This window comes from Sus scrofa, chromosome 15 (assembly GCF_054392235.1).
Source record: "Sus scrofa isolate SSC_HxYL_T2T_F1_AM1 chromosome 15, Sscrofa_HxYL_maternal_Yorkshire_Landrace_v2.0, whole genome shotgun sequence".
NCBI lineage: Eukaryota > Metazoa > Chordata > Mammalia > Artiodactyla > Suidae > Sus > Sus scrofa.
In genome coordinates this window covers 119372118-119397948 of record NC_139397.1, presented here as the reverse complement: position 1 = coordinate 119397948, position 25831 = coordinate 119372118, and the positions used below count along the sequence as shown (strand labels likewise).

At 37.3% G+C, this 25831-nt stretch overlaps 1 protein-coding gene and 1 long non-coding RNA gene across 5 annotated transcripts in view; both read left to right on the top strand.

The window, feature by feature from the left end:
• The window catches only part of LOC146396078 (uncharacterized), a 1511729-nt gene that overhangs the window by 400196 nt on the left and 1085702 nt on the right, over positions 1 to 25831 (top strand). The gene's annotated exons all lie outside the window — the stretch shown is intronic.
• TRAK2 (trafficking kinesin protein 2) overlaps positions 1 to 25831 on the top strand; it is a 64700-nt gene that overhangs the window by 34343 nt on the left and 4526 nt on the right. For all 4 annotated transcript variants that reach the window (XM_021075699.2, XM_013982331.3, XM_021075698.2 and 1 more), the window contains 12 exons: positions 6327 to 6403; positions 7484 to 7600; positions 8603 to 8812; positions 9735 to 9813; positions 11243 to 11373; positions 11774 to 11848; positions 13335 to 13472; positions 15974 to 16053; positions 16353 to 16550; positions 18461 to 18759; positions 20555 to 20821; positions 22942 to 23047. In XM_021075699.2, the coding sequence (XP_020931358.1) occupies positions 6327 to 6403; positions 7484 to 7600; positions 8603 to 8812; positions 9735 to 9813; positions 11243 to 11373; positions 11774 to 11848; positions 13335 to 13472; positions 15974 to 16053; positions 16353 to 16550; positions 18461 to 18759; positions 20555 to 20821; positions 22942 to 23047 (1777 nt within the window). The remainder of the gene's footprint in view (positions 1 to 6326; positions 6404 to 7483; positions 7601 to 8602; positions 8813 to 9734; positions 9814 to 11242; positions 11374 to 11773; positions 11849 to 13334; positions 13473 to 15973; positions 16054 to 16352; positions 16551 to 18460; positions 18760 to 20554; positions 20822 to 22941; positions 23048 to 25831) is intronic.

Genomic DNA, 25831 nt, shown 5'->3' with positions numbered 1-25831 from the left:
ATGCCAATAGATACTCGGTCTCATTAAAATGAATTCTAACAGCTGATAAAAAGAAGTGTCACAGACAGAAGCACTTTTTCTCTTATGTAACACAAATTGAAAGAGCCATGAGAAGAAAATAAATTTGGGAGGAAACTTGGGCACAATTTTGGGATGGAAGCCTATCTCACATGAATGAAAGGGCTCTGGTTGTTCTCTGAGCCCCTAACCAAACCAGAGATTGTTTACTCTTAAAATAGAACACTCGAGGAGTTCCCATCATGGCTCAGCAGTAACGAACCTGACTAGTATCCATGAGTCGGGTTCAATCCCTGGCCTCACTCAGGGGGTTAAGGATCCGGCATTGCCTTGAACTATGGTGTAGGTTGCAGATGTGGCTTGGATCCTGCGTTGCTGTGGCTGTGCCGTAGGCTGGCAACTGCAGCTCCGATTTGCCCCCTAGCCTGGGAATTTCCATGTGCCGCGGGTGCAGCCCTAAAAAAAGCCAAAAAAAAATATGTATATATAGAATTCTTAAAAGCACTGAATGTCCAAAGGAAATCATTCCCTCCTAGTCCCTTCCATACACAAAGTTTAAAATACTCAGGGAGTTCCTGTCTTGTCGCAGTAGTTAACAAATCTGACTAGGAACCATGAGGTTACGGGTTCCATCCCTGGCTCGCTCAGTGGGTTAAGGATCCAGCGTTGTCGTGAGCTGTGGTATAGGTCACAGACCCGCCTTGGATCCCGCGCTGCTGTGGCTCTGGCGTGGGCCGGCGGCTACAGCTCCAATTAGACCCCTAGCCTGGGAACCTCCATATGCCTCGAATGAGGCCCTGGAAAAGACAAAAAGACCAAAAAAAAAAAAAAAAATTTGTTTTTAAATAAATAAATAATAAAATAAAATACTCAAAGAATGTTTCATGTGCAGGATTTTCTTAATTTTATTAAGAGAAAGCCCACAGCTGTGGAGCAAGCAGTGCAATCAGAGTGCTCCATGACTAAAAGTACCGTTTGTTCATGCAAAGGCTAAAAATAAAAATGTGATCTACTTTTCAGGGTATTTTTTATTTGGGAATAAGGATCTCCTGTACCACTTCCTAATACATAAGAAAAGGGAGGGGGATGCTTGCTTATATAAGTTGTATTTAAGGCATCAGCTTCACTTGCTACTTGTTAGAAATGCAGATCCTTGTGCCCCCACCCCAGATCTACAGATTCAGAAACTTTTTTCCTGTCTGTGTTTTAACAAGTCCTCCTGATGGTACTGATGCACAATCAGATTTGAGAACCAGTCATCTAAAGCATTGTCACCAAAGCCATATGGCCATTTCACAGTGACATTAATTGGAGAATTTAAGGAATTATGGAGAATTTTTCAGAGAAATACAGTTGTAGAAATTATTACTTCTGATTGGTAGCTATACTTTTCCTCAAGCTCTGCCTTCAAAAATCATTAACCTATTCAGGCAGGAAAGGAAATACATCAGATAATGTTCAGGAAGCATTAACCATAAGTCAAGCTGTAGAAGTTAGCAGATTTATAATTCCTCTCAACCAGTTCCACAAAGGAATTAAGTCATATACCCTAAGACATCTATCGTAGAATGGATTACCTTATTACATATGTATCATGTACTAGTTAGGTATTATTCATGGGAGAACTGAGCAGATTGTCACTGAAATCATTATCTTAATTCTTCCCTGCAACCTAGTGAGAAAAGTTGTCCTAGATGATATATATCATCAGCCTTCTTTTTGTTCTGTCTCAGTTCTTTTGAAGGCAGTTTTTTATATTGCAGAAATGTTCTCTTTATCATAGCAGCAAGAACCACTTCTTTGGGGTAAAAACCTCAAGACGTATCTGTAGTTATCACTAGTTACCAGGAGCTATTGCAGCTTTTACTCTGCCATCTGGGCAGTGTTTGTGTTTCATTTTTGGTTTTCATTGTTTTGTTTTTGTTCTTTGTTGTGGGAGGATTGGAGAGTGATGAAAAATTAGGGATCTTTATTTTTTTTTTCTTTTTTGGCCACCCCACAATATATGAAGTTCCCAAGTCAGGGATCACATCTGAGCCGCAGTGATCCTTGACCCATTGTGCTGGGCCGGGGATCAAACCTGCGTAGCAGTGTTTTCAAGATGCCACTGATCCCATTGCACCACAGCAGAAACTCCAGGAGTCTTTAAAATTAGATAATTGTGATAAAAACTCTGGAGGTTGAAAAAGATGTTTGAGAGAACTGTTCAAGCACCATCCTCTATGACAGGGGTATCAAAATGGATTAACATTGGCATTTTCCATCCTGAAAATGATTGGGGAATGATAAATGTGAAAATACGCAGTTATAAAGTAAGAATTAGCGAAATGCGTGTGTGTATTCCCTCCCTCCATATTTTGTCAGAAACATTAGATTCTCCAAATATTAAACAAAAAATGTTGAGCATTAATTAAGAAGCTTCAGAAACCAAAATTATTCCATTAAAAAAATGTTTATCCTCTCCCTGAAGTATAATTTTTTTGCAGAGGTAGAAAGTTCATATTTGGAAACAAACAAGGAGCACTGCTAATTTCTGTACCATGTAACATATTTTTATTTTAACCTCTGTGAACTAAAGAGAAAATAGGATTTGATAGGATTAATTATAATAAAGTCAGAATGCTTGGTCTGCATACTCGGTTCCAGGGTTACAGTGACTATCTGCTTTGAGAGCATTTAATCACAATGCCTAAATGCCAAGAGAACACTTAAGAGTTTTGCCCGGAGTGCTTTTGGAATCATCCCAAGCAGCCTATCTTTATCAGAGGTATTGTGTTAAAGAAGAGAAGACAGAACTGATTAGGCTGCAAAAAGGAGTCCTTTGTGTTCCTATGTGCTTTGTGACTGACTGGCATCAACTGAGCAACTCTGTACAATTGAGGTGGCCCTGCCTTTGGGGCTTGGTATGACTGTTTGACATAAAACATAAGAATTGGAGAATTCTGGTTGTATTATCTAACTTCTTTGCCATAAAAAAATATTTAAGCATTTGAAAATTCATTTTTTTCCATTTCGAAACCTTTTAACAAGAGCTATTTTTTTTTATTACAGAGAACATTTGTTCTTCATGGAAAATTAGAAAAAAACTGAAAAGAGAAAAACAGATCAATCATAATCTCTACCCAGAGATAATCTCTATTAACATTTGATGTCTAGTCTTCCAACCTCTCTGGGTGTAGAGATAAATAGACAGACAGACAGACAGACAGACTTACCCTTTAAAAACAAAATTGAGAGAGTTCCCTCGTGGTCTAGTGGTTAGGATTCCAGTGCTTGTCACTGCTGTGGCCTGGCTTACAGACAGAATTGAGACCTCTATTTTATAACTTGTGCCCACAGATAAACACTAATATTTCATATTTCATCAGATGAAAGCCTTTTAATCTTGGTGGCACTGTGGCAGAAACAGCAACATGGTACAAAGAGCCAAGTTTTTTCTTATGACCTTGTGAGATGAGAGTTGTTATCACCTTGTTATTATTTTGGCTTTCCCACTAATAGCTTGCCTCGCCCTCTTGGACATGTCACATAATTCCTTTCAGTCAAGAGTCCTCATATAAGAAAATGAGGTCATTGAACTAGATAACTTCTTAAGGTTCAGATTTAAATTGTCAGGCTATGACAGATGGCAAACATTTATAGGAAATATGTTTTAGTTTCTCCTCACTAAAACATATTTTATTCTAAACATTTCTTTTCTGTATTACTGTGTCCTTCATTTTCTGTTCCTCTTTCATCATGTATGACTTGTACGTCACAGCTTTTAATTATCCTAAATTTACTGGTTTCACTACAAATTAAATTTGTCACTTCATCTTCAGCTCTTGTCAGTCGTGTAATATAAGCCACGTCCTTTAAATTAGTTGTGTAAAAACAGTTTTTAACTGAGTCCCCAAGATTCCTGGTTCTTGTTTTGAGTGCTAACCCTGAATCAGTGGATTTCATCCCCAGCTTTACATCACACATCTAGGCATATTTTACTTACTACCTGTGCCTTGGAGCGCCTCCAAATGAATTAAATTTGAATCTGGAATTGAGACCCACTGCTCTGTGTTGCATTTGTTTTTGCAACCATTGGCTAGTTTTCTGTAGTTTAGAGCACGGATATATCAATTTGGGTTTTTGCGTTCATCTTATTATTAAGGCTTGAAGTAGAAGACAACACGCAGTGTTAGTATCTGCCTTAATTTTTAATCCTTTGTTCCTGCTATGCTATCAAGTTAAATTGTGAAGATTCCTTAGGCCCAAAAGCCTATTTCCCTTATCCCTGTGGTTAAATTATAGAGCTGGTTTCTCTGCTTGTAAATACAAATTCTTTTGAAGTAAAAATATTTCTTTTTTTTTTTTTTTTTTTGGTCTTTTTGCTGTTTCTTGGGCCACTCCCGTGGCATATGGAGGTTCCCAGGCTAGGAGTCAAATCGGAGCTGTAGCCTCCGGCCTGTGCCAGAGCCACAGCAACGTGGGATCTGAGCCACGTCTGCAACCTACACCACAGCTCACGGCAACGCCGGATCGTTAACCCACTGAGCAAGGGCAGGGACTGAACCCGCAACCTCATGGTTCCTAGTCGGATTCATTAACCACTGCGCCACGACAGGAACTCCAAAATATTTCTTTATAGATGTTTGTTTTGTTTTGTTTTCTTATTTTCAGTTTAAAACTTTTTTAGCTATCCCCTAATACTATCAATCTGCTCTTTGTTTTACTTTTAACTTAGAGTATTATTAATAATTAAGCTCAGGGTAATTTCCAATTTCATTTTAAGCAGTGATGCTAGGAAGAAAAATTAAAAGTTCAGATTAAAGTAAGACCTATCTAAACGATGTCTTTTGAGCAATCTCAAGTGTTAAGGTGGGACTAAGGAACTACAAATGACTTAAATCATAGTATCTGCTGCCAATTCCGTGCATTATCTACAGAGAATTTTAAATTGGGGCTGTTTCATACATGCCAGTTGGGTTTAAAGAGTATAGTTATATGATACTTAGCTGTTTACTGAATACTGCTTAGTAAATTATCATAGTTGAACCTCCTGATGACCTTGTGAGATAAGCTTTATCACCTCCATATTATAAATATGGAATCTGAATCTCAGAAGGGGTAAGTGGCTTGTTCAAGCTCACTCAAATAGGTGAATTCAGCTTTTCTGCCTCAAACCTCTAATTTTTCAAACTTCATAACAAACTAATATAAAATCAATCTGAGTCAAACACAAGTCAATTTCATGTAATGAAAGTCAAAGGATCCCTCTATTATTATGCTTCATTAGTTTAAAAAGCTATTGCTTATTGTGGCTATGGAATTATTAGAGTCATATTGGTCCTGTTCTTTGGAGCTAAATTATTCAAGTGCAGTTCCTGAATTATAGAGTGCCAGAAATAATGGGTTTGGGTTGTACAGATAATAGTATAGTGTATAGTTGTTATTGTTTTTTTATAGCAAAGGCCTACATTTGATGAAGATCATCATAAAGAAGAGGGGTTAGGGGAGTTCCTGTTGAGGCTCAGCAGGTTAAGAACCCCACATAGTGTCAGTGAGGACTTGGGTTCAATCACTGGCCTCACTCAGTGGGTTAAGTATCCAGCATTGCCGCAAGCTATGGGTCACAGATGCGGCTTAGATTCGGCATTACTGTGGCTGTGGCGTAGGCTGGGAGCTACAGCTGCGATTCAGCCCCTGACCCCAGGAACTTCTATGTGCTGCAGGTGTGGCTGTAAAAGAAAAAAATAAAATAAAAATAAGGTCATTTTTTAAAAAAAGAAAAGGGGTTTTTAATTCTACTAAAAAGGGGTTCATAACAGAACTACAAAAAGTCCTACAAGGTCCTATTCTTTGTTTATTGATAACACTTTATAGGTGATCTTAGGTCTTTAAGATAATCACTAAAGAATTCTAATTAAATTCCTTTATACATAACTCCTCATGAACTCCGCCCTCAATAACTTTAATTTAGATTAGGATATAAAACAATGCAGTTCATTCTCCAGACCCACATTCTGTAGTGTGAGCGAGGGTGGCAAAGTCCCAATCTTACCGGCAGAGATGGGAAGGAAGCGACTGCCTTGTGATCATTTGATACTGTCTCACTTCACTGTATGATGTACACTTTGTAGTAAGTGGTCTAGTTCCTGAGTATCTAACCCATGAAATATTTCTTTCTCTTTTCTTTATTTCACCTATGTTTTTATTCTGAACGGCTTTTTGTAAAAGCCTGAGTTATTTGTTGTTTTTAATCTTTCAATTCTCTATAAATATTTTAAACTGTGTTACTTCTATATCCTATCAATAGTCGTTTTTCACCATCTTAGTTCTAGGCACAGACAGGGTGGAGCAGATGACCAAGACCTACAATGACATCGACATGGTTACACATCTCCTGGCAGAGGTAGGAATCTCTTTTTCTTTTCTCATACAAAAAACTAAAACTTAAAGATCATATAGAATCTATCAAATGTGTACACCAGTGAACAACGATGATGTCTTTTTTTCTAGCATGCCAACTGGCATTCCAAAGTAGAATGGTTCCTGAAGTTTTTTGTTGTGAAATAGTAGAGGGCTTAATTTTTTGTAATTGTGTTATAATGGCGATGGCTGGTTTCTCTGTCCTAGGAAAGCCATCTTTAAAAAAAAATTTTTTTTTTTTAATCCTTGCTGTCACTAACCCCGAAACAGCTGCCCATTCAAGAAGCAGCTTCATTGCACATCAACACCAATGGACAGTTTCCATCCTACAGAATATAATCCTCACCACCACCATGTAGATGAGACCTCTGTGCTCTTGCTAAGTGTAACCATCTACCCCGAAAGAGTAACTCTTGCCTTGCTTGACTTTTCTGTAGGCTTTCTTGCATCATTACCACCAACTTCTTCAGCTTCCCTTTTCTCTCTATTCCAAGAACGCTGTAACCTCAAAACTTCTAGTCCATTATATCTCCTAGTTTATTTCATATTATGATTCTTACATCATTTTACAATAGGGCTCTCGATTATGCTTTCCTCTAAGCCTCTGACTCTGAATGTGTGTAAGCTTTGCCCTAATTGGAACTGCTTTCAACATGCCTATTGTATCATTACTATGCCTCAACAAATATTTATTGACTTTTACTGTGCATCAGGCCCTGTCCTCATTTTTTAAAACTGTATTGATTTTCTAAGTCCTTAAAGTCATAAGTTTAAAGGTTGCATTGCTGGATCCTAATTAACAGGGCAATCAATAAATCTTACTTGATATCAAGAAAAGAAATGCTCTCTTGCATTTATAACTATGGCAGTCATTCATTTGACTAACACATATTAAACATTGTGTGTCAGGCCCTGTATCCGTTTGTACATCTGGGCATTAAAGTGGTTCTTGTTGCTTTCTAGGACATTGCTTTTGAGTTTAGCAAAACTGACTGCAGAATTTCTAAACTACCATTTAATTTTGTTTGTACTCAAAGAAAAGATGTATTTCGTATTTTAACAGAGGGATCGTGATCTGGAGCTAGCTGCTCGGATTGGACAAGCTCTCTTAAAGCGGAACCATGTCTTGTCTGAGCAGAATGAAGCCCTGGAGGAGCAATTGGGACAAGCTTTTGATCAAGTAAGTCTTGGATCAGGTATTTGCAACATGAAACAATTAGGTTTTGAGCAGTGTAGAATTTATTTTCCTGGGTGTCCTTAAGTGATGACAATAGGTAGATAAATAACACTAGCACATGTCAATTGTTGGTACCCGTTGAACTAACCAGTAGAGAAATGAGACATTTTTGTACAGAAGAGTACTTGTGTGGCTCTACCCTAGTCCATATAAAAGCCTATATTCAGTGCCTACAGGTCTTGTGGCATCCTGCTTAGATTCTAACACGTTAGCCTTACCCCTGTGTAAACTCTGTGTGTGATCTTATCTTAAATTTATTTTTAAAAAATATATCCCCAAATAATAAATACCCAAAGGAATTATCTTTATTCAAAATCCCAAACAAAAGGAAAAAAAGAAAAGGAAAAGCTATTTTTAAAAATATATTTATTCCATAGCAATAAATATTTTCAGTGAGAACTAATTTAGTTATTAACTCGAATGGTTACATTTCAATTTTTTTACAATTTGTTATTATCTGGTTTCATGTATGTTTTATAAATGCATCATATTTAATAACATTCAAGCCTTTGCATTGAAAGTACTTATTCCTACAACGAAAGTTGGGCTTAAAAACATAAGTTTTAACAATTTGAAGTAAGGCTCTGTTCTGATACTTTCAAGTTTCTTCAGTTTTGTTTTATACTGTGAATATATCATTATCTTATGTGCAATTTTCCTCCTAAAGGCCTATTACCTGGAATATGGAAATTGGCCTTTCTTTTCACCCAGTATAAGAAAAGCTGTATTTGTTGAGTTAATACTCTAAAATTATAGCTTAGGCAGTATCTCAGTTTTGTTATTCTCTTTTTAGCCGCTATTACTTTAGTCAGTAAAATCTAGCAGCTTGACTTTATGATTTTGTTTTATGGCAAGAAACAGTTGGTCCATGAATTAGAAGCTGTATTACTTGTAAACAATGCAAAGTAAAGACTGTCTTGTAAACCAAGTCCTTTTGATGTCCAGGTTAATCAACTGCAGCATGAGCTGTCCAAGAAAGATGAGTTACTGCGAATTGTCTCCATTGCTTCAGAGGAGAGTGAAACTGATTCCAGCTGTTCTACACCTCTCCGGTTCAATGAGTCCTTTAGCTTATCTCAAGGTTTGCTGCAGTTGGACATGCTGCAAGAAAAGCTCAAAGAACTGGAAGAAGAGAATATGGTTCTTCGATCCAAAGTACAGTCAACTTAATTCCCACTCTCCTTTACCTTAAAGGCTATGAGGTTTAGGTCCAGGTAGTATTATGGTGAAATATGGTATAACTAAGGATTTTCTATTAATATTCCAGTTAGGGAAGTGGCAGCTAGGGCACAGGTGTTTGCCTTCCATTGTTTCTTAGGTCCCACTGAAAAGTGGATAGTAGCAAACTGACAGGTGCAATAGAGAAATCCACAGCATAAAATATATATCTTATGGAGTTTATACAAATAACTAAATAATTACAACTAAGAACTATATTGGAAAATTACAGTGTTTCATGAACCTATATAATGGCAGCTGGGGAAGCAGATCAAAGAAGTCCTACTTAAGTAAGTGACATTTAAAAAAAAAAAATGAGGGAGTTCCCGTTGTGGTTCGGCTGGTTAAGAACCCAGTTAGTATCCATGAAGATGTGGGTTTAATCCCTGGCCTCGCTCAGTGAGTTAAGGATTCTGCATTGCCACAAGCTGCAGCATAGGTCGCAGATGCAACTTGGATCCCGTGTTGCTGAGCCTGTGGTGTGGGCCTGCAGCTGCAGCTCCAATTCTACCCCTGGCCTGGAAACTTCCATATGACGTTGATGCTGCCTTAAAAAGAAAAAGAAAAGAAAAAAGAAGTGACATTTGAGTTGAGGTTAAGGATTAGCCAATCACAGCTGTGTGGTGGAGGGGAGGGGTTTAGGGTGGGGAAGAGCAGGCATGTACAAAGGCCCTGAGGGGAATAAGGGCAAGACGTTTGTCATGCCCTTTTCCATATCCTTATTTTATGATAAAGCTTTAATTTTTTTTCCTTTGTAAATGATGAACTTTTATCTTCAAGTGAGTATTAAAGGTATTTTTAGCTAATACTATAAAGTCATTAGAAGATATTATCACATACTGATTTTTTTTTCTTGAAGGCGTGTCACATAAAGACAGAAACTATTACCTATGAAGAAAAGGAACAGCAGCTTGTCAGTGATTGTGTTAAAGAACTTCGTAAGTATTCTGTGTTACAGCCTTTGGACAATTCTTTGGTAGGATATTACTAACTCAGAAATTCGATCTTTAGTTTCAGGAGAAGCATCTCCAGAACAATTTTAAATAATTAACTGAAAATCTTGGAATATCACATTGAGTCCACAACTCTAAAGTACCATATGTACTTTTAAGAAATATCTTTGTTTCAAATTGTCATCATCATTAAATAAAGACCTTTATTTCTATCCATTACAGCATTTTAGAATGAAAGGAACCAAAGGTATTATTTTGTTGATGAGGAAATAATCCTACAGAGAATATGGTTTGCAAAGTCAGGAAATTGATTAGTAGCAAAGCTAAGGCTTAAACGGTGGCATAAAGTATAACATTCAGTCAGTATTAAATGCCAGCTCTGCGTCTATAAAAGAATGTTTTGGGTTCATATGTTGTTGACTAAAATAATTCAAAAAAATAAATCAGTTGGGAAAAGATTAGCTTTACTAGAGAAAAAACATTAATCTCTCTATAAATAGCCTCTTATGTTGGAAAAGAAGATATGATAACATCATATCAAATCATTTGGACTGTAGGCCTCAGAATGTAGTACCTTCTGCAGAATATTAGAGAACCAGAAGGAATGTAAATTGAGTCTTCTCTCTCAGCGCTATCATTACCCACATTTTACACTTTAAAAAACAAAACAAAACAAGAAAAATGACTTTCCCAAGAGCTTAGATCCCAGTCTCCTGCCTCCTTCTTGCTGTCCTTTGAAATGTTACAGGGTTTCCATCAATTTGATGGAACACTGAGAAATAGTTTTGCCACTTGTGTTTAGATGCTAGAGTTTTTATATGAAATGAAGATTTATTTCCCCCAGTGAATTATAAAACATTCAAGAATGCTAGGCTGTAAGAATTGCTTTAGAGGCCTTCCTCAGTTTGCTGGGTATCCAAGGAAGTCTCTCTCCTACAGAAGCATCTCAGTAGCTTTAACAGATTGTGACTCTTCCATTCTGGAAATATTCCTTGTTAGGTTTGTTAAGTTTGATTTTCATTGCTTTGGGTATCTTACTTTTATCCCTGAAGCTTTCTCATAGACAAAAATGCCTTGGCACTTGCAAAGATAAATAATTCACCTCTGTCTTTGCAGCCTTCTTGTCTTTCATAAAGAAAAAGATTGAGGCAAAATCTTTAGCTTCCTTGTCTTTACAGGTCCTCTCTTTCGCTTCATTGCCTCCTATTAAATTCCTACATGAACTTGTTTCAGAAGAACCTTTAATTTTCTCTGTTGAGTTATTGAAATTTATTATTTTAAATGTATTTTAAAGAAAAATCAATTCATGATAGTCCAGTGCTTGTTACAAAATAGGATTTGCCCCACAGGCCACAGTTTGCCAACCTCTACCCATATTTACATTAATTTTTACGTGTTTTATTTTGTTTTCAAGGTGAAACAAATGCTCAGATGTCCAGAATGACTGAAGAATTATCTGGAAAGAGTGATGAACTGATTCGCTACCAAGAAGAGATCTCCTCTCTCTTGTCTCAGATTGTAGATCTTCAGCACAAACTTAAAGAAGTAGGTCCATTTGTTCAAGAGATGTTTGCTAAGCACTGCCCTCGTACTGGGCATTGTGCCGAGTGCCAGATACAGTAAACATGGTTGATGCCCTTTACAGTGCTTTAGTCTCGTTGCTGTTTTAGACTTCTGTCATGAAATATCATGAATAACTACCTTCAAATCACTATTTCTTTCCGTAAAATGGAATTATATTTTCCTCAGAAAGTGTGATGTGAATTACCGACTTATGCTCGTTGTCGTCTGAACACCCTGATGGATATGGCTTTTGAAAAGTTAGCCTTTGGTAGTCCTCTAGACTGTATCCCTAAAAGACACTCTTAAGAAGTTTTAAAAAGAGAGAGAGCAACCTGTATTTTATATGGGAAGGCTTCACGTGTCTCTTTTAATGTGTTGTTAGCATGTGATTGAGAAGGAAGAACTGAGACTTCACCTCCAAGCTTCCAAAGATGCTCAAAGACAGCTAACAATGGAGGTAATAAAATCTTCCTTTATTTTATGTAATATGGGAGGAGAGGAATGAATAGTTTCTTCTTTGTGAATAAGAATGATTAAAGGTGATTACCAGATTTAAAACAACAACAAAAGATTAAAATGAAATAATGAGATCTAAGAAGTAAAACTTTTGAAAAATTCTGTCTCTAAAACCAATAACATGACATCCTTCATGATTAATAGAGAAACCTTGACTTTTATAAGTTTCTTTAGGAATATGTGACCTTTTACCAGTCTACATTAACTAACCCAATAGTTTTTTTTGTTTGTTTGTTTTTTTGTCTTTTTGCCATTTCTTGGGCCACTCCCGTGGCACATGGAGGTTCCCAGGCTAGGGGTCGAACCGGAGCCGCAGCCACCGGCCTACACCAGAGCCACAGCAACGCAGGATCCGAGCCGCATCTGTGACCCACGCCACAGCTCACGGCAACACCAGATCCCCAACCCACTGAGCAAGGCCAGGGATCTAACCTGAAACCCCATGGTTCCCAGTCGGATTCGCCAACCACCAAGCCACGACGGGAACTCCCCAATAGTTTTTAAAATAACATAATCTGCATTTTTAATAAGCACCCCTAGCGCTAGTGGTTCTGATCATCCAGTCCATATAGCACACTTGAAGAAATTTTTGAAGTTAAAATGTACTCTGGAGTTCCCGTCGTGGCGCAGTGGTTAACGAATCCGACTAGGAACCATGAGGTCGCGGGTTCGGTCCCTGGCCTTGCTCAGTGGGTTAACGATCCGGCGTTGCCGTGAGCTGTGGTGTAGGTTGCAGACGCGGCTCGGATCCCGTGTTGCTGTGGCTCTGGCGTAGGCCAGTGGTACAGCTCCTATTCAACCCCTAGCCTGGGAACCTCCATATGCCGCGGAAGCGGCCCAAGAGATGATAACAACAACAACAACAACAACAACAAAAAAGACAAAAGACAAAAAAAAAAAAAAAAAATGTACTCTGAAAATTATGTATTCTTTTAACATGCTTGTGTATCTACAACAAAGAAGATTCTGAAACAAGGGAGAAGTGTTCAGGACGATTGAGCACCCTGACATCTTATACAATACCTTATTGACTTGATTTTGTCATTTATAAACTTAAGAGTGATGTTTAAAAATATGCACGTATAATATTATGCTAAACTAACTTGACCATGGCTGTTATACTTCTTATATAAGGGGTTTTTTGCAGGATAAGAAGCATTAAATGTTGAATTGACAGTACAGTTGTCTCAGGTACATTTCAGATTTTTAGGAAATCATGCTTATATATAATCTGGCCAAGATACCCCCTATTCTGGCAGCTTGAAATATATATACCTTTCTTGCTTAGTTTGTTTCAGAGTCTTTGTATTAAATTTATATTCATAAAGTTAGTCCTCTGATAAAAATAAAACACATCTCAATAGGTTTTTTCCCCATTGTCATTTTGAGACTATGATAAGGTTTACTGATTGCCATCCTTCTTTCAGCTACATGAGTTACAAGACAGGAATATGGAGTGTCTAGGGATGTTACATGAGTCCCAAGAAGAAATAAAGGAACTTCGGAGTAGATCTAGCCCTGCCGCTCATCTCTACTTCTCCCAGTCATGTGGAGTTTTTTCTGGGGTAAGGAATTGGAAAAGATGTTACATGCTTAAGGAAACTTGTTTAAGATTGGATGGTTCTGAAAGTAAAACAATTTCTAATGATGTAGCACATTTGAGAAGAGATTACATGGTTTGTCCTTGTTGATGGAATTCAGTTTAGGCCTTTGTTTGCATATCTGTGTCTACCCTTAATACTCATATTTATTGTAGCCTTCCTTCTAACATATGACTTTCCATATCTGTTGTAGTATGTGAGATGAACCCTAAGGAAATTAGGTTTAGGTCTGTGTACCATAGAGCTTGTTAATCTTGAGTCATCCTTACCCTAGTCCCACCACATACCACTTACTCAAATAGTATTCTGAACATCTCAAACTTCTTTTAACAGATCTTGAGTTTCTTGGTAAATTTAACTTCAGTTAGAGTATAAGCCGCACGTGTGCAGGAATCATGTTTATTTAATTCATCAATAAACAATATTTATGTATTGAATTAAAGAAATTAATGAAAACTTCTAAGTTTATACCAGAATTTGTCATGTTGGTTCAGAATTATTTTAATAATCAAGTTCTCACTTATGTGCAATCCTGTGAAATTTTGTAAAAGACTATAAATTTTAGTAGATTTTGTAAAGAATATTGGGGCAGAATTTTTGTTTTTTAACTTTTTATTTTGAAATAATTTTAAACTTAGAATATCATTCCAACTGTAGTGCAAAAAACTCTCCTATTGTCCTTCACCTAGACTCCTCAATTTTAACATTTTACTACATTTGCCATATTGTTCTCTTTATTTTTTCTGGACCATTTAACAGAAAGTTACAGATAACTCTATTACCCCTTAATACTTTAGTGTGTATTTATTAAAAAGAGAGACACCCTCCTATATAACCACATAACAACCATCAACTTTAGGATATTGACATTGCTACGATTTGATCACTATCTCATCCACAGAGTCCACTTAAATTTTGCCAATTGTCTCATCAATATCTTTTGAAGGATGCATTGCATTTGGTTGTTTTAGTCTGGGACAGTTCTGTCTTTGCTTTGTCTTTTATGACCTTTGCAGAATGTCCTCAATTTGGGTTTGTCCATTGTTTCCCCACAGTTAAATTCAAGCAATGCATTTTTAGCAGAAATAATGCCGTGCTCTTCTCAGTACATTGCATTGGGAGGCACACATTGTCTATTTATCCCATTATTGATGGTGTTAATTAACTTTGCTCTCTTGCTTAATAATGTAGTATCTGCCAGTTTTTTTCCACTGGCAAGTTAATCTTTGTTAATTAATGGTTAATTGAATTAGTGTTACTAATTAGCTTTGCAACCTTAACCAAGTGATCAAAATTACTATTTTCATGAGGTGATACTTCAAGATTGTTTAAATATTCTGTTCCTCATCAAACTTTACCCACTAGTTTTAATACCCATTGATGCTTTATATCTGCCTTAGTTACTACAATGATGATTGCCAAATGGTGATTTTCTAATTCCATTATTTTTTCAATGTTTATTGATTGGCATCCTTTTGTAAGTTAGAACTTTTTTGTTTCATTTATTTATTCTTTTGTTCTTCAAGTTATGTCAGTATAGACTTATGGAGTCACAGTTTAATCAATGGATTATAATCCATTATTACTGTTTTTTATTTTGATACTTAAATTTTCCCAGATATGGCCAGGGGAATCTCCTTCAAGCTCATCTTGTCCTTTCCCTGGCCCAGTCCTGGGATCATTCATTTCTCCAAGCCACTCTGGTTATTTTTAATGAGGAATGATATTTAGAATCCAAAATCTGGGTGCTAGCTATCCATTGCCACCAGAGTCTCATTGCTTTCAGGCCCTCTAAAACTGACAAGTATGTTTATGTTCATACACACCCACATGAACACATCTCTATCTTTCCATTCATATCCATGTTTACATAGTGTCTATTTAAAAATCATGAGTTCATACAAGCACCCCCAGTTCCAGCAATTTCAGTTCAGCCCCACTGAGCATACCACCCATGCTGTTGAATCTTCATTCCTGGCCAGGGAAAGGGGGAGCTTGCCTAATTTTCTTTTTATAGTATAAAATTTTTACCAAAAAAAAAAAGTTATGTGGTTATTATAGAAAAGTTAGAAATTACAGATATGTAAAAAAAAATAGTTAAATACCATCAAATCCTGACCTCCACAGGACTACTTTTAACATCTTGATTTATAGCCTTCAAACCTTTTCTTTTTGTGTGTCTGCATATGTAATATTTTTATTTATCATAATTGGTTTTTCCCACTGTTTTCCTGTAAAAATATATCATGGAAAAGTAGTTGGTTCCTTGTTTAAAAGTTTCATTTCCAGAATGTCTCTTTTTCCCCCTGTATTTCAGCCTGACTATTTTCTTGTATTTTCTTTTATTATAACACCAAAAGTATTGGATTCTGGAAACTCTGTTACTTAAGTTAAAGACAATTTATTTCTCCTAACAGGCTTCTTAGGTAATCACTGTAGTAATAAGCTCAAGCTCTTTTTCCTAGGAATCTCTGGCAGCTGAGATTGAGGGGACCATGCGGAAGAAGTTAAGTTTGGATGAGGAATCTTCTCTCTTCAAGCAAAAGTGAGTACCAGTCACATGTGTTGTTACTCAGCCACCAGGATGGAAATGATAAAGAAGTCACAATCCAAAGTGATCGGTATTATGAGATTCAGTAGTAAATCTGCTTACAGTTTAGTTTTTTCCTCATAATGCTCACATTTGTGAGAACATTCTCTTATCCCAAAATTTATTTTTTAATAATTTCTCCTAAGTTTCAGAGACTAGTCAGGATGGCTTTAGTTTTAATGAACTTACATGTCTCTTTTCTAGAGCACTCCAGTGGCAGGCAGTGGCAGTAATGAACACTTCTTTTTTGACAGAGTCCAACAGAAGCGGGTGTTTGATACTGTCAAAGTTGCCAATGACACACGGGGCCGCTCTGTCCCATTCCCGGCCCTGCTGCCCATTCCAGGCTCCAACCGTTCAAGTGTCATCATGACAGCAAAACCTTTTGAGTCTGGTTTACAACAAACAGAGAACAAAACGATCCAAGGGAGCAACTTGGAGGAGGACCCAGGGTAAGAAACTAGATTTACACAAACTCCCCAAGGAGTTTGTGCTGCCCCAAGGAGGTTCTGGAATGTCAGTTTTCATTTAATAATGATTCCCTCTATCATTACTTGTAATGAAAAGACTAAGTTTATTTTTTTATTTTTTATTTTTTTAGAGCCGTACCCACGGCATATGGCGGTTCCCAGGCTAGGGGTCCAATCGGAGCTGTAGCTGCTGGCCTATATACCACGGCCACAGCAATGCAGGATATGAGCCACATCTGTGACCTGCACCATAGCTCATGGCAACGCTGGATCCTTAACCACTGAGCGAGGCCAGGGATAGAACCTGCATCCTCATGGATGCTAATCAGATTGGTTTCCTCTGAGCCTCGACAGGAACTCCCAAAAAGGTTAAGTTTAATTAAGTATATTCAAAATGGAGTTTGCACTGAACTATAAAATTCTTTACTACTTTCTTCTTTGGCTTGGCAAAATTTGAATCTAAAGCTTCATGTTCAAAATCAAATTTGCTTGAATCTGTTTGGTCATTGGCAGTTATGCATAGCATTAGGTAACACTTTCTCATAACCCATGCTCATAATCTCAGCTCCTTTGGTGCCTGTAGAATAAACAATAATCTTGAATACCTACTGAGGAAAAGTAGATTGCTTTTCAATTCCTACTTGCTTAAATTTGGATTTTCTTTCTTTTTTTCATTAGTTCAGTTCATTGACTTACATACAACTAGAAATTAGAGAAAAGTACTAGAAAGTCAGCTGAATGTTTTTGAAAATTAGATGTTTGGCACCTGAGAGACAGTTTCCTAACGCAGAAGTCCATCACCCTGAGTTTTCAGTTGCATTGCCTGCTCTGTACAGGTAGATTCTGTACCCACAGTAGTATTATGTGTCAATACTACCTCATTGTTCACAGTTACCTTAAGAAAAGATCTAACAAACAGATCTATTTGAATTCACACATGGAATAACTAAAACTCAGCTTTCTGCTCTTTCTTTTGGTATCAATTATAAGATACCTCCAATTTTTAAAATATTTAATGAGGAGTTCCCGTCGTGGCGCAGTGGTTAACGAATCCGACTAGGAACCATGAGGTTTCGGGTTCGGTCCCTGCCCTTGCTCAGTGGGTTAACGATCCGACGTTGCCGTGAGCTGTGGTGTAGGTTGCAGATGCGGCTCGGATCCTGTGTTGCTGTGGCTCTGGCATAGGCCGGTGGCTACAGCTCCGATTCAACCCCTAGCCTGGGAACCTCCATATGCCGCGGGAGCAGCCCAAGAAATAGCAACAACAACAACAACAACAAAACAACAACAAAAAAGACAAAAGACCAAAAAAAAAAAAAATTTAATGAAAAAAAATGTATTGCAGAACTATGAGAAAGCAGTATTTACAAATCTTGTTGTTTTCTTTTAAATGTCTATAATATGCATAGAAAATTCTATGGCCCAATTTAAAATTTTCTATTTTTGTAGCTAATGACATGTCATAATTTAATGGGTAGCATTTTTTTTCTTTCTTAAGAGTAGTAAAATAATGATACCCCTTGCCATCAGTGGTATTATAGATTCAGTGAAATATGGTAATATTTACTTTTTTGACTGTCTAAACTGAATTTATAGATGGTCATTATCTGTCGTTTCATAAGTTAAGTGAAACAGAAAAGTTAGTAAACACAACGTAGTAATAAAGTATGTTTTGGCCTATCTGAAATCACTTGAAATGATCTATTAAAATGTTATATAGTAGTATTAGAGATTTTAGTATGTTGTTACTATTTCTGTATTCCCCATATCTAGGGAAAAAAATACAGGTTTTTAGGATCAAGCTCTTCAACAGTCCCCATTGTGGAAAGGAGAGGTCTGTGCTGTGCTCATGACTCTCACAGATCTAGTCAGTGAATGTGATTTTCCTGTAGGAATGTTCAGAAGGTGGATCAACCAGGACCCTCTGCAGAGAGCGATTTGGCAACAGCACTGCATCGTCTGAGTCTGCGGCGACAGAACTACTTAAGCGAGAAGCAGTTCTTTGCTGAAGAATGGGAGCGGAAGATCCAGGTTCTGGCTGACCAGAAAGAAGGGGTTAATGGCTGTGGCACCCCCACAGAGAGCCTTGCCTCTTTCTGCACGGACCAGTCGGAGATCACGGACCTCAGCAGTGCCACTTGCCTTCGAGGTTTTATGCCTGAAAAATTACAAATTGTCAAGCCCCTTGAAGGTAATAAATAAGTAAAGGCCATTTCTAAGCCATGTTGTTTATTGGCTCTGCCTTCCCCCAGAATTGAGATTTCTCTTGTAATTATAAGAACCCTGTGTGCAGAAGATACTTTTTATCTCTAAATCTTTGCTGTCCGTGTGACTGTGCACTGCAGTACTTTGTGGAAAAGGAATGAGGAGATCTGCAGTCTCCAAGCCATCAGCTGTCAGTTCTCTTCAACTCATGTTGGTTTTATACAAATGTGAGGGAGGAGGAGTAATCTTGTCTTGCCCTTTGCTAAAGAATATCCTTGACAGCAGTTTTCATGGTAAAATCAATCTGATGTAGTAGATGAATAAAATAATCTAAATGTAATACTTCATCTCTACTTTTTCAAAAAAGAGTTCTTTACCCAAGAAGTGTCATTTACTTAGAAATATGTGTGTCTATATTTTTCTATTGTTCAGTTCTTTTAATTTCAGTTCAGTTCAGTTTAAGATGGAACTTGAATTCAAAATAGAGTTGAATTGAGTTGAGCTGTGACTCAGCAGGTTACAAACCCGACTAGTATCTACGAGGATGCAGGTTCAATCCCTGGCCTTGTTCAGTGGGTTAAGGATCTGGCATTGCCTTAAGCTGTGGAGTAGTTTGCAGACACAGCTCAAATCCCATGTGGTGTAGGCCGGCTGTAGCTCTGATTTGACCCCTAGCCTGGAAATTTCCATATGCTGCAGGTGCAGCCCTAAAAACCAAAACAAACAAAAAAAAAAAACTAAATAGATTTCTTTGTTTTATGGAATATTGACAATCATCAGATGCTCCTCTGCTATTATCATAAAAGGGGTCTGCATTACGCAAAATTTCATCTTAATGTTTTGGTAAAATTTGCCTTTTTGAAGTTAACTTTTGAAATAGATTATTACTCATACCTTTAGCGTCTTGTCAGTCTTCCACAGAGAACTTTAATTTACAAATTTTACCAAAATACTAAGACCAAATAAGTAGCTTTATTATTATCATTACTTTTTTACACATATGATTTTATTTTATTTTATTTTGAATTTTATTGGAGTACAGTTGACTTACAATGTAGTGTTAGATTCAGGGTTATAGCAAAGTGGATCAGTTATACATATACATATATACATTCTCTTTCAGATCCTTTTCCCATGTAGGTTATTATAGAATATTGAGTAGATTTCCCTATGCTATATAGTGGGTCCTTGTTATTTAACAGTTAGTAGTATATTATTTGTTAATCCCCAACTTCTAATTTATTTTTCCCTGCTGTGTTTCCCCTTTGGTAGCCATAAGTTTGATTTTGAAGTCTGTGAGTCTATTTCTGTTTTGTAAATAAGTTCTTTTCTATCATTTGTTATTAGATTCCACATATAAGTGATATCATATGATACTTGTCTTTCTTTGATTTAGTTCACTTAGTATGATAATCTGTAGGTCCATCCATGTTGCTGCAAGTGGCATTATTTTGCTCTTTTTTATGGTTGAGTAATATTCCATTGTATATATGTACCACATCTGCTTAACCCATTCCTCTGTTGATGGACATTTAGATTGCTTGCATGTCTTGGTTATTGTAAATAGTGCTGCAGTGAATGTTTGGGTGCATTTATCTTTTCAAATTATGGTTTTCTCCAAGATATATGCCCAGGAGTGAGATTGCTGGATCATATGGTAGTTCTACATTTAGTTTTTTAACCATACTGTTCTCCATATACATGTAATTTTAGCTTCTCTTTCAAGATTTAATATTTTTAGGCAATTTTAAACATGCCCCTCTTTTGGCTTGCATACGCAGGATCACAAACTCTGCATCAGTGGCAGCAACTTGCTCAACCAAATTTAGGAACCATTCTTGACCCACGGCCAGGTGTCATCACTAAAGGCTTTACCCAGTTGCCCAAGGATACCATCTATCACCTCTCAGATTTAGAAGAAGATGAAGAGGAAGGTATCACTTTTCAGGTTCAGCAACCTCTTCAAGTGGAACAGAAACCATCAATATCCCAGCCAGTAACAGGAATCTTCCTGCCTCCCGTGACTTCAGCTGGTGGTCCAGTTACAGGTGAGAAGAGGGCTCGGTTGAGTTTATAATACCAGTAATACTTGACTTTCCGCATAGCTGTATGGTCACTTGACTGCCTCTAAATCTTACTGGAATTTACTCAATCTTGAATATAAGATAATGGAAATCTATAACATAAGTGGCCCTTCTAATTCCCTCTGCTTTTTAGCTAACCTGCGTAAATAGATCAGGCAGAGAGAGAGAGAAAGAGAGAGCAATTCACTTAGTGGATCACAAACCTTTGGACTCAGGATCTCTTTACACTCTTAAAAATCATTGAGAATTCCAGAGAGCTTATCTGTGTGGGTTGATAGATACCATGTTAGAAATCAAAACTAAAAAATTATAAAAATATTAGCTCAGTATTTTAAAATAGTTACTTGTTAACACAAGTATGTTTTATGAAAAATAGCTCTATTTTTCTAAGTAGTGAGAAATTTTTACGGTTTTGCAAGTCTCTAGTTTATGGTTTAATAGAAAATAGTTGGATTCTTATATCAACTTTTACATTGGGTCCTTTACGGTATGTTGTTTTGATTGAAGAGTATGAATAAAATGCAGCCTTACACAAATAGGTAGTTAAAAAAGGAAAAAGTATTTTAATAGCCTCTGAGGTATTAGTGGATATTCTTTGATATTATACCAAAACTTCATCAGTGATAGTTTCTTTAAGGTTTGTAGCAATGTGAACCTAAAACCCTATTAGTGAACTTTTCAACTTTGCCACATTAAAATCTATTGGTCTGTCCTACACTTTGAATGCGTCTTTTACCCATGCATGATTTTTTAACGGCATGCATTGGTCATTTGGAAAATATTGGTTCACTGAGTTACATAGTTCTTCCAAATGTTGGCACTTTTCATTATATGATATATTAAAATTGTGTAATATTACCACCTTTCTCATTGGGTAAGTCTTTTAATGTTAGAAAGCTTTTAAGGAATTCCCATCGTGGCTCAGCAGAAATGAATCTGACTAGTATCCATAGGACGTGGGTTTGATCCCTGGCCTCACTCAGTGGGTTAAGGATCCAGCATTGTTGTGAGCTGTGGTGTAGGTCACAGATATGGCTTGAATCTGGCATTGCTGTGGCTGTGGTGTAGGCTAGAAGCTATAGCTCCAATTCGACCCCTAGCCTGGTAACTTGCATATGCTGCAGTCACAGCCCTAAAAAGATAAAAGAAAAGAAAACTTTCAAGCTCTCAGTGATGGATACAAGTCTACCAAAACACTAATTTTCACTTGGAAACTCAAATTGTATCCCTGGCAACAAATCCCATCAATTATTTTCCTGAAGAGTCAGGCTCACTACATTCATTTTCAAGAAAATGTTGCCAGATATCCAAGTCTGAGTAATTGTAGTTTTTGTGTTACTTGTTCTTTTAGGTAAAAATGGTGTTCTACAGGGGGGAAAATGTAAAACTTAATTGCACATGTACTTTTCCCACAGAAAACCATTGTATCGTGGTATGTGCAGTGTTTAATGCTTATTTCCTGTTCATCACACAGAATAGTAAACAGATTCGAAGGACAAGATTTAATAAATAAGTTTTACTTCTTCATCAGGGACATTTTTGTGTGATTCTGGCTTTTGTCTTTTTCCTACTGTAATTGGACGGCATTGGCGAATACCACTTGTACAGCTTGGCGCCATCACCTTGCCTTGTGCGAAGGCACCAGCAGTGCAAATGCCAACCCAGTCAAAGAGGCAGATAGCATCTTAACATGGCTGTGAGAGTGATTTTGACCTGTAGGTTCCCACCAAGGTGCAAACCACACTTGGAGAACTGCTGGAGTAGATAGTTTAACTAGAAATATCTGATGACTAGCTCTTAGCCTGAGGGGTTTTTTAAAATGCATTTTTTTCAGACTGTGTTTTTGTCTTATTTCTAAGCTATTTTAGATACTTTTGAATTACAGTTTCAAATTATTGAAGGATTCGGCTGTATACTAACCAGTTGATACTAATGTAATATTTATATCATTTCTAGATTTGGGAATTTTTGTACAAAAGACATTTGATTAAGTGCTATATTATTAATAAATTATGATGACTGTTTTACATTATTAACCTAGTCTTTCAATTTTGTATTTGATTTCCTAAAACTCTTTACTTTAGTTGCAACCTCAAACCCAGGAAAGTGTCTGTCGTGCACAAACTCGACATTCACCTTCACCACCTGTAGGATCTTACACCCCTCTGATATCACTCAGGTTACTCCCAGGTAAGAAGGGCTGGGCACTTTGAGGCTTTACAGCTTCCTCAACTGTGTTTTCATGAATTTCTTTTTTAATTTACTGTCTCCTCAGAATTTTAATCAGCGTTCTGTGATAATTTGTCTTTAGAATCCTTGCACGTTATATTCTCATTTGATCATTATTTCTCTGAAGTAGGCAGGGTAAGCAAATATGTAGTGTCTAAATGAAGAAAGTGAGGCATAGAAAGTTCAGGTGGCTGGTCCAGGGGCAGACAGTGAGTAAGTGATCCAGATGGAACTACGTCAGAGTTAGTCAAACTGTAAGACTTGAGGGACCAGCCTTCCATGCAAGACTGCCCTCACTTCTGATCCCACCTGCAAATTCAGGGACTTCCCAAAACCATGCTCTTGTTTAGTAAATTTTCCAGAAGGACTCGCAGAACTCACTGAAAGCTGCTATTGATGTGGTTTTGTTATTATTTATTGCAGGGAAAAGTTACAGGATAAAATTAGCCAAAGGAAGAAACACAGAGTCTGGGAAGGTTCCTCACACGAAGCTTCCTTTATCCTTAAGATTCATTACTTCCTGGCATCTATGTGTGACTGTAAACAAGGGTATTGCCAACCAAGGAAGTTCACCTAAGCCTCAGCGTCTGGATTTTTTATTGAGGCTTCAGTGTGTAATCACGAATGACTGATGACCCATATGGTTGAACTCACCTCTGGGTCCACTGACCTAAAGCTTCCACCTTGAATCACCTGGTTGCTCTTTCTATTATGGCCAATCCCCATCTTACAACTATTGGGTGTGGCCAGGTCCACCCCAAGATCTAGTATGGCCAGGCTCTACCCTAAACAAATGCACTTTTGGAGATATGGCACAGATTACCTCCCAGAAGCTGAGGGCAAAGCCAGAACCCTCTGGGCATTCCAAAGTATTTATTATACAGAATAGAGTAATAAGCAATATTGCCGCAATTTCTATCCCATCAATTCCCAAAAGACTCTAAGGTGGTTTTCAGAGATTTGTAGAGCATTGCAGAGATATGTTAACTGGAAGTAGAGAAGAAAAATGAAGCAGAGAGGAATCAAGAGAAAGGATATAAAATGGATAGATAAAACTAGTGTACAAATTGTGCTATAAAATCTTATATATTTGGTAAGTAAGGGGAGCCATGTACTTGAGTCGTAACTTTCTAGCTGCCAGTGTGGAGGGAAAGGATATGATTCACAATGTCTGCAAAAAAGCAAATTGATTGTTTAGGTAAGCCATTTGGGTGCTTTCTATAAAGACCTCAATAAAGTGTCTAATAAACAGACACATCTGCAGTTTTTCTACCTTGTTCAAATAGTCAGCACGATAACAGATTTTATAAAATTGGTTCCTGAGGAGACTCTCCACACATCCTTTGGTTTGGTAGTGGTTAAATAATCTAGGAAGGGATGGGCAGTTCTACTACAAAGCAGAGACAGGGAGACTGCGAGTACAGGAGACAGACCGCCTCAGATTAGAGTCTCCTAATTGGACTAGCTTACTAAGGAGTCAAAAAGTTTACTTATCGACCCTAAATTTGCATTTTGTTCATAGTCTTTAAAAATCTTAATATCTAGATATTCTGAATATTTTGTTTTAATGTGGAAGTTTATCTATTAAATGCTGGTAATGTTTGCTCAAGGGGAAATTATTTGCCAAAGAAATACCCTCTCCATTCTATTACCATTTCCTTGAGTACCTGATTGCTTATTTAGTTTTTTCTTCTTTTTAACAAAACATAAAGTGAGAGGAACGATCCTGATAGCTGTCAAAGCTTTTAATTATTTGTAATTTCCCCAGAATGCATGCTTTCAGTCAAGATTGAGAAAAATTCATTCCGTGGATATCCTTATGCTTGTGTTGTTTGGAATTAACATCCTTGAAAGTGGAAATTTAACGATTAGAACTTTATTCTCAATCATATAAAATTGAAAGTTTAAAAAAATGTTTCTCCTTAGAAGAGCATTTTTGGTTTAATTATGAAAGATTGTATTTTCTAAAAGGTCGAAGATTATTAAATCATGGATTATTGTCTCTTGGTATATTTCATTTCATGGAATGGATATATTAATAAAAAATTATAAAGTTTACTTTAATATTTAAATTTTTTATTTTTCATCATAAAATTTAACTGTATTTCCAGATACATATTTTAGATTTCATTTTTAAAAATAAAGTTATCCTGGGGTTCCCATCATGGCTCAGCAGTAATGAACCTGACTAGTATCCATGAGGATGAGGGTTTAATCCCTGGCCTCACTCAGTGGGTTAAGGATCTGACGTTGCCAGGAGCTGTGGTGTAGGTCGCAGACGCAGCTCGGATCTGGCATTGCTTTGGCTGCGGGGTAGACCGGCAACAGCAGCTCTGACACCCCTAGCCTGGGGACTTCCATATCCGCAGGTATGGCCCTAAAAAGACCAAAAAGCAAACAAACAAAAGTTTAGGAGTTCCTGTTGTGGTGCAGTGGTTAACGAATCCGACTAGGAACCATGAGGTTGTGGGTTTGGTCCCTGCCCTTGCTCAGTGGGTTAACGATCCGGCGTTGCCGTGAGCTGTGGTGTAGGCTGCAGACGCGGCTCGGATCCTGCGTTGCTGTGGCTCTGGCATAGGCTGGTGGCTACAGCTCCCATTAAACCCCTAGCCTGGGAACCTCCATATGCCGCGGGAGCGGCCCAAGAAATAGCAACAACAACAACAAAGACAAAAAGACCAAAAACTAAAAAATAAAAAAAATAAAAAAAATAAAAACAAAAGTTTAAAAAGTAAAGTTATCTAA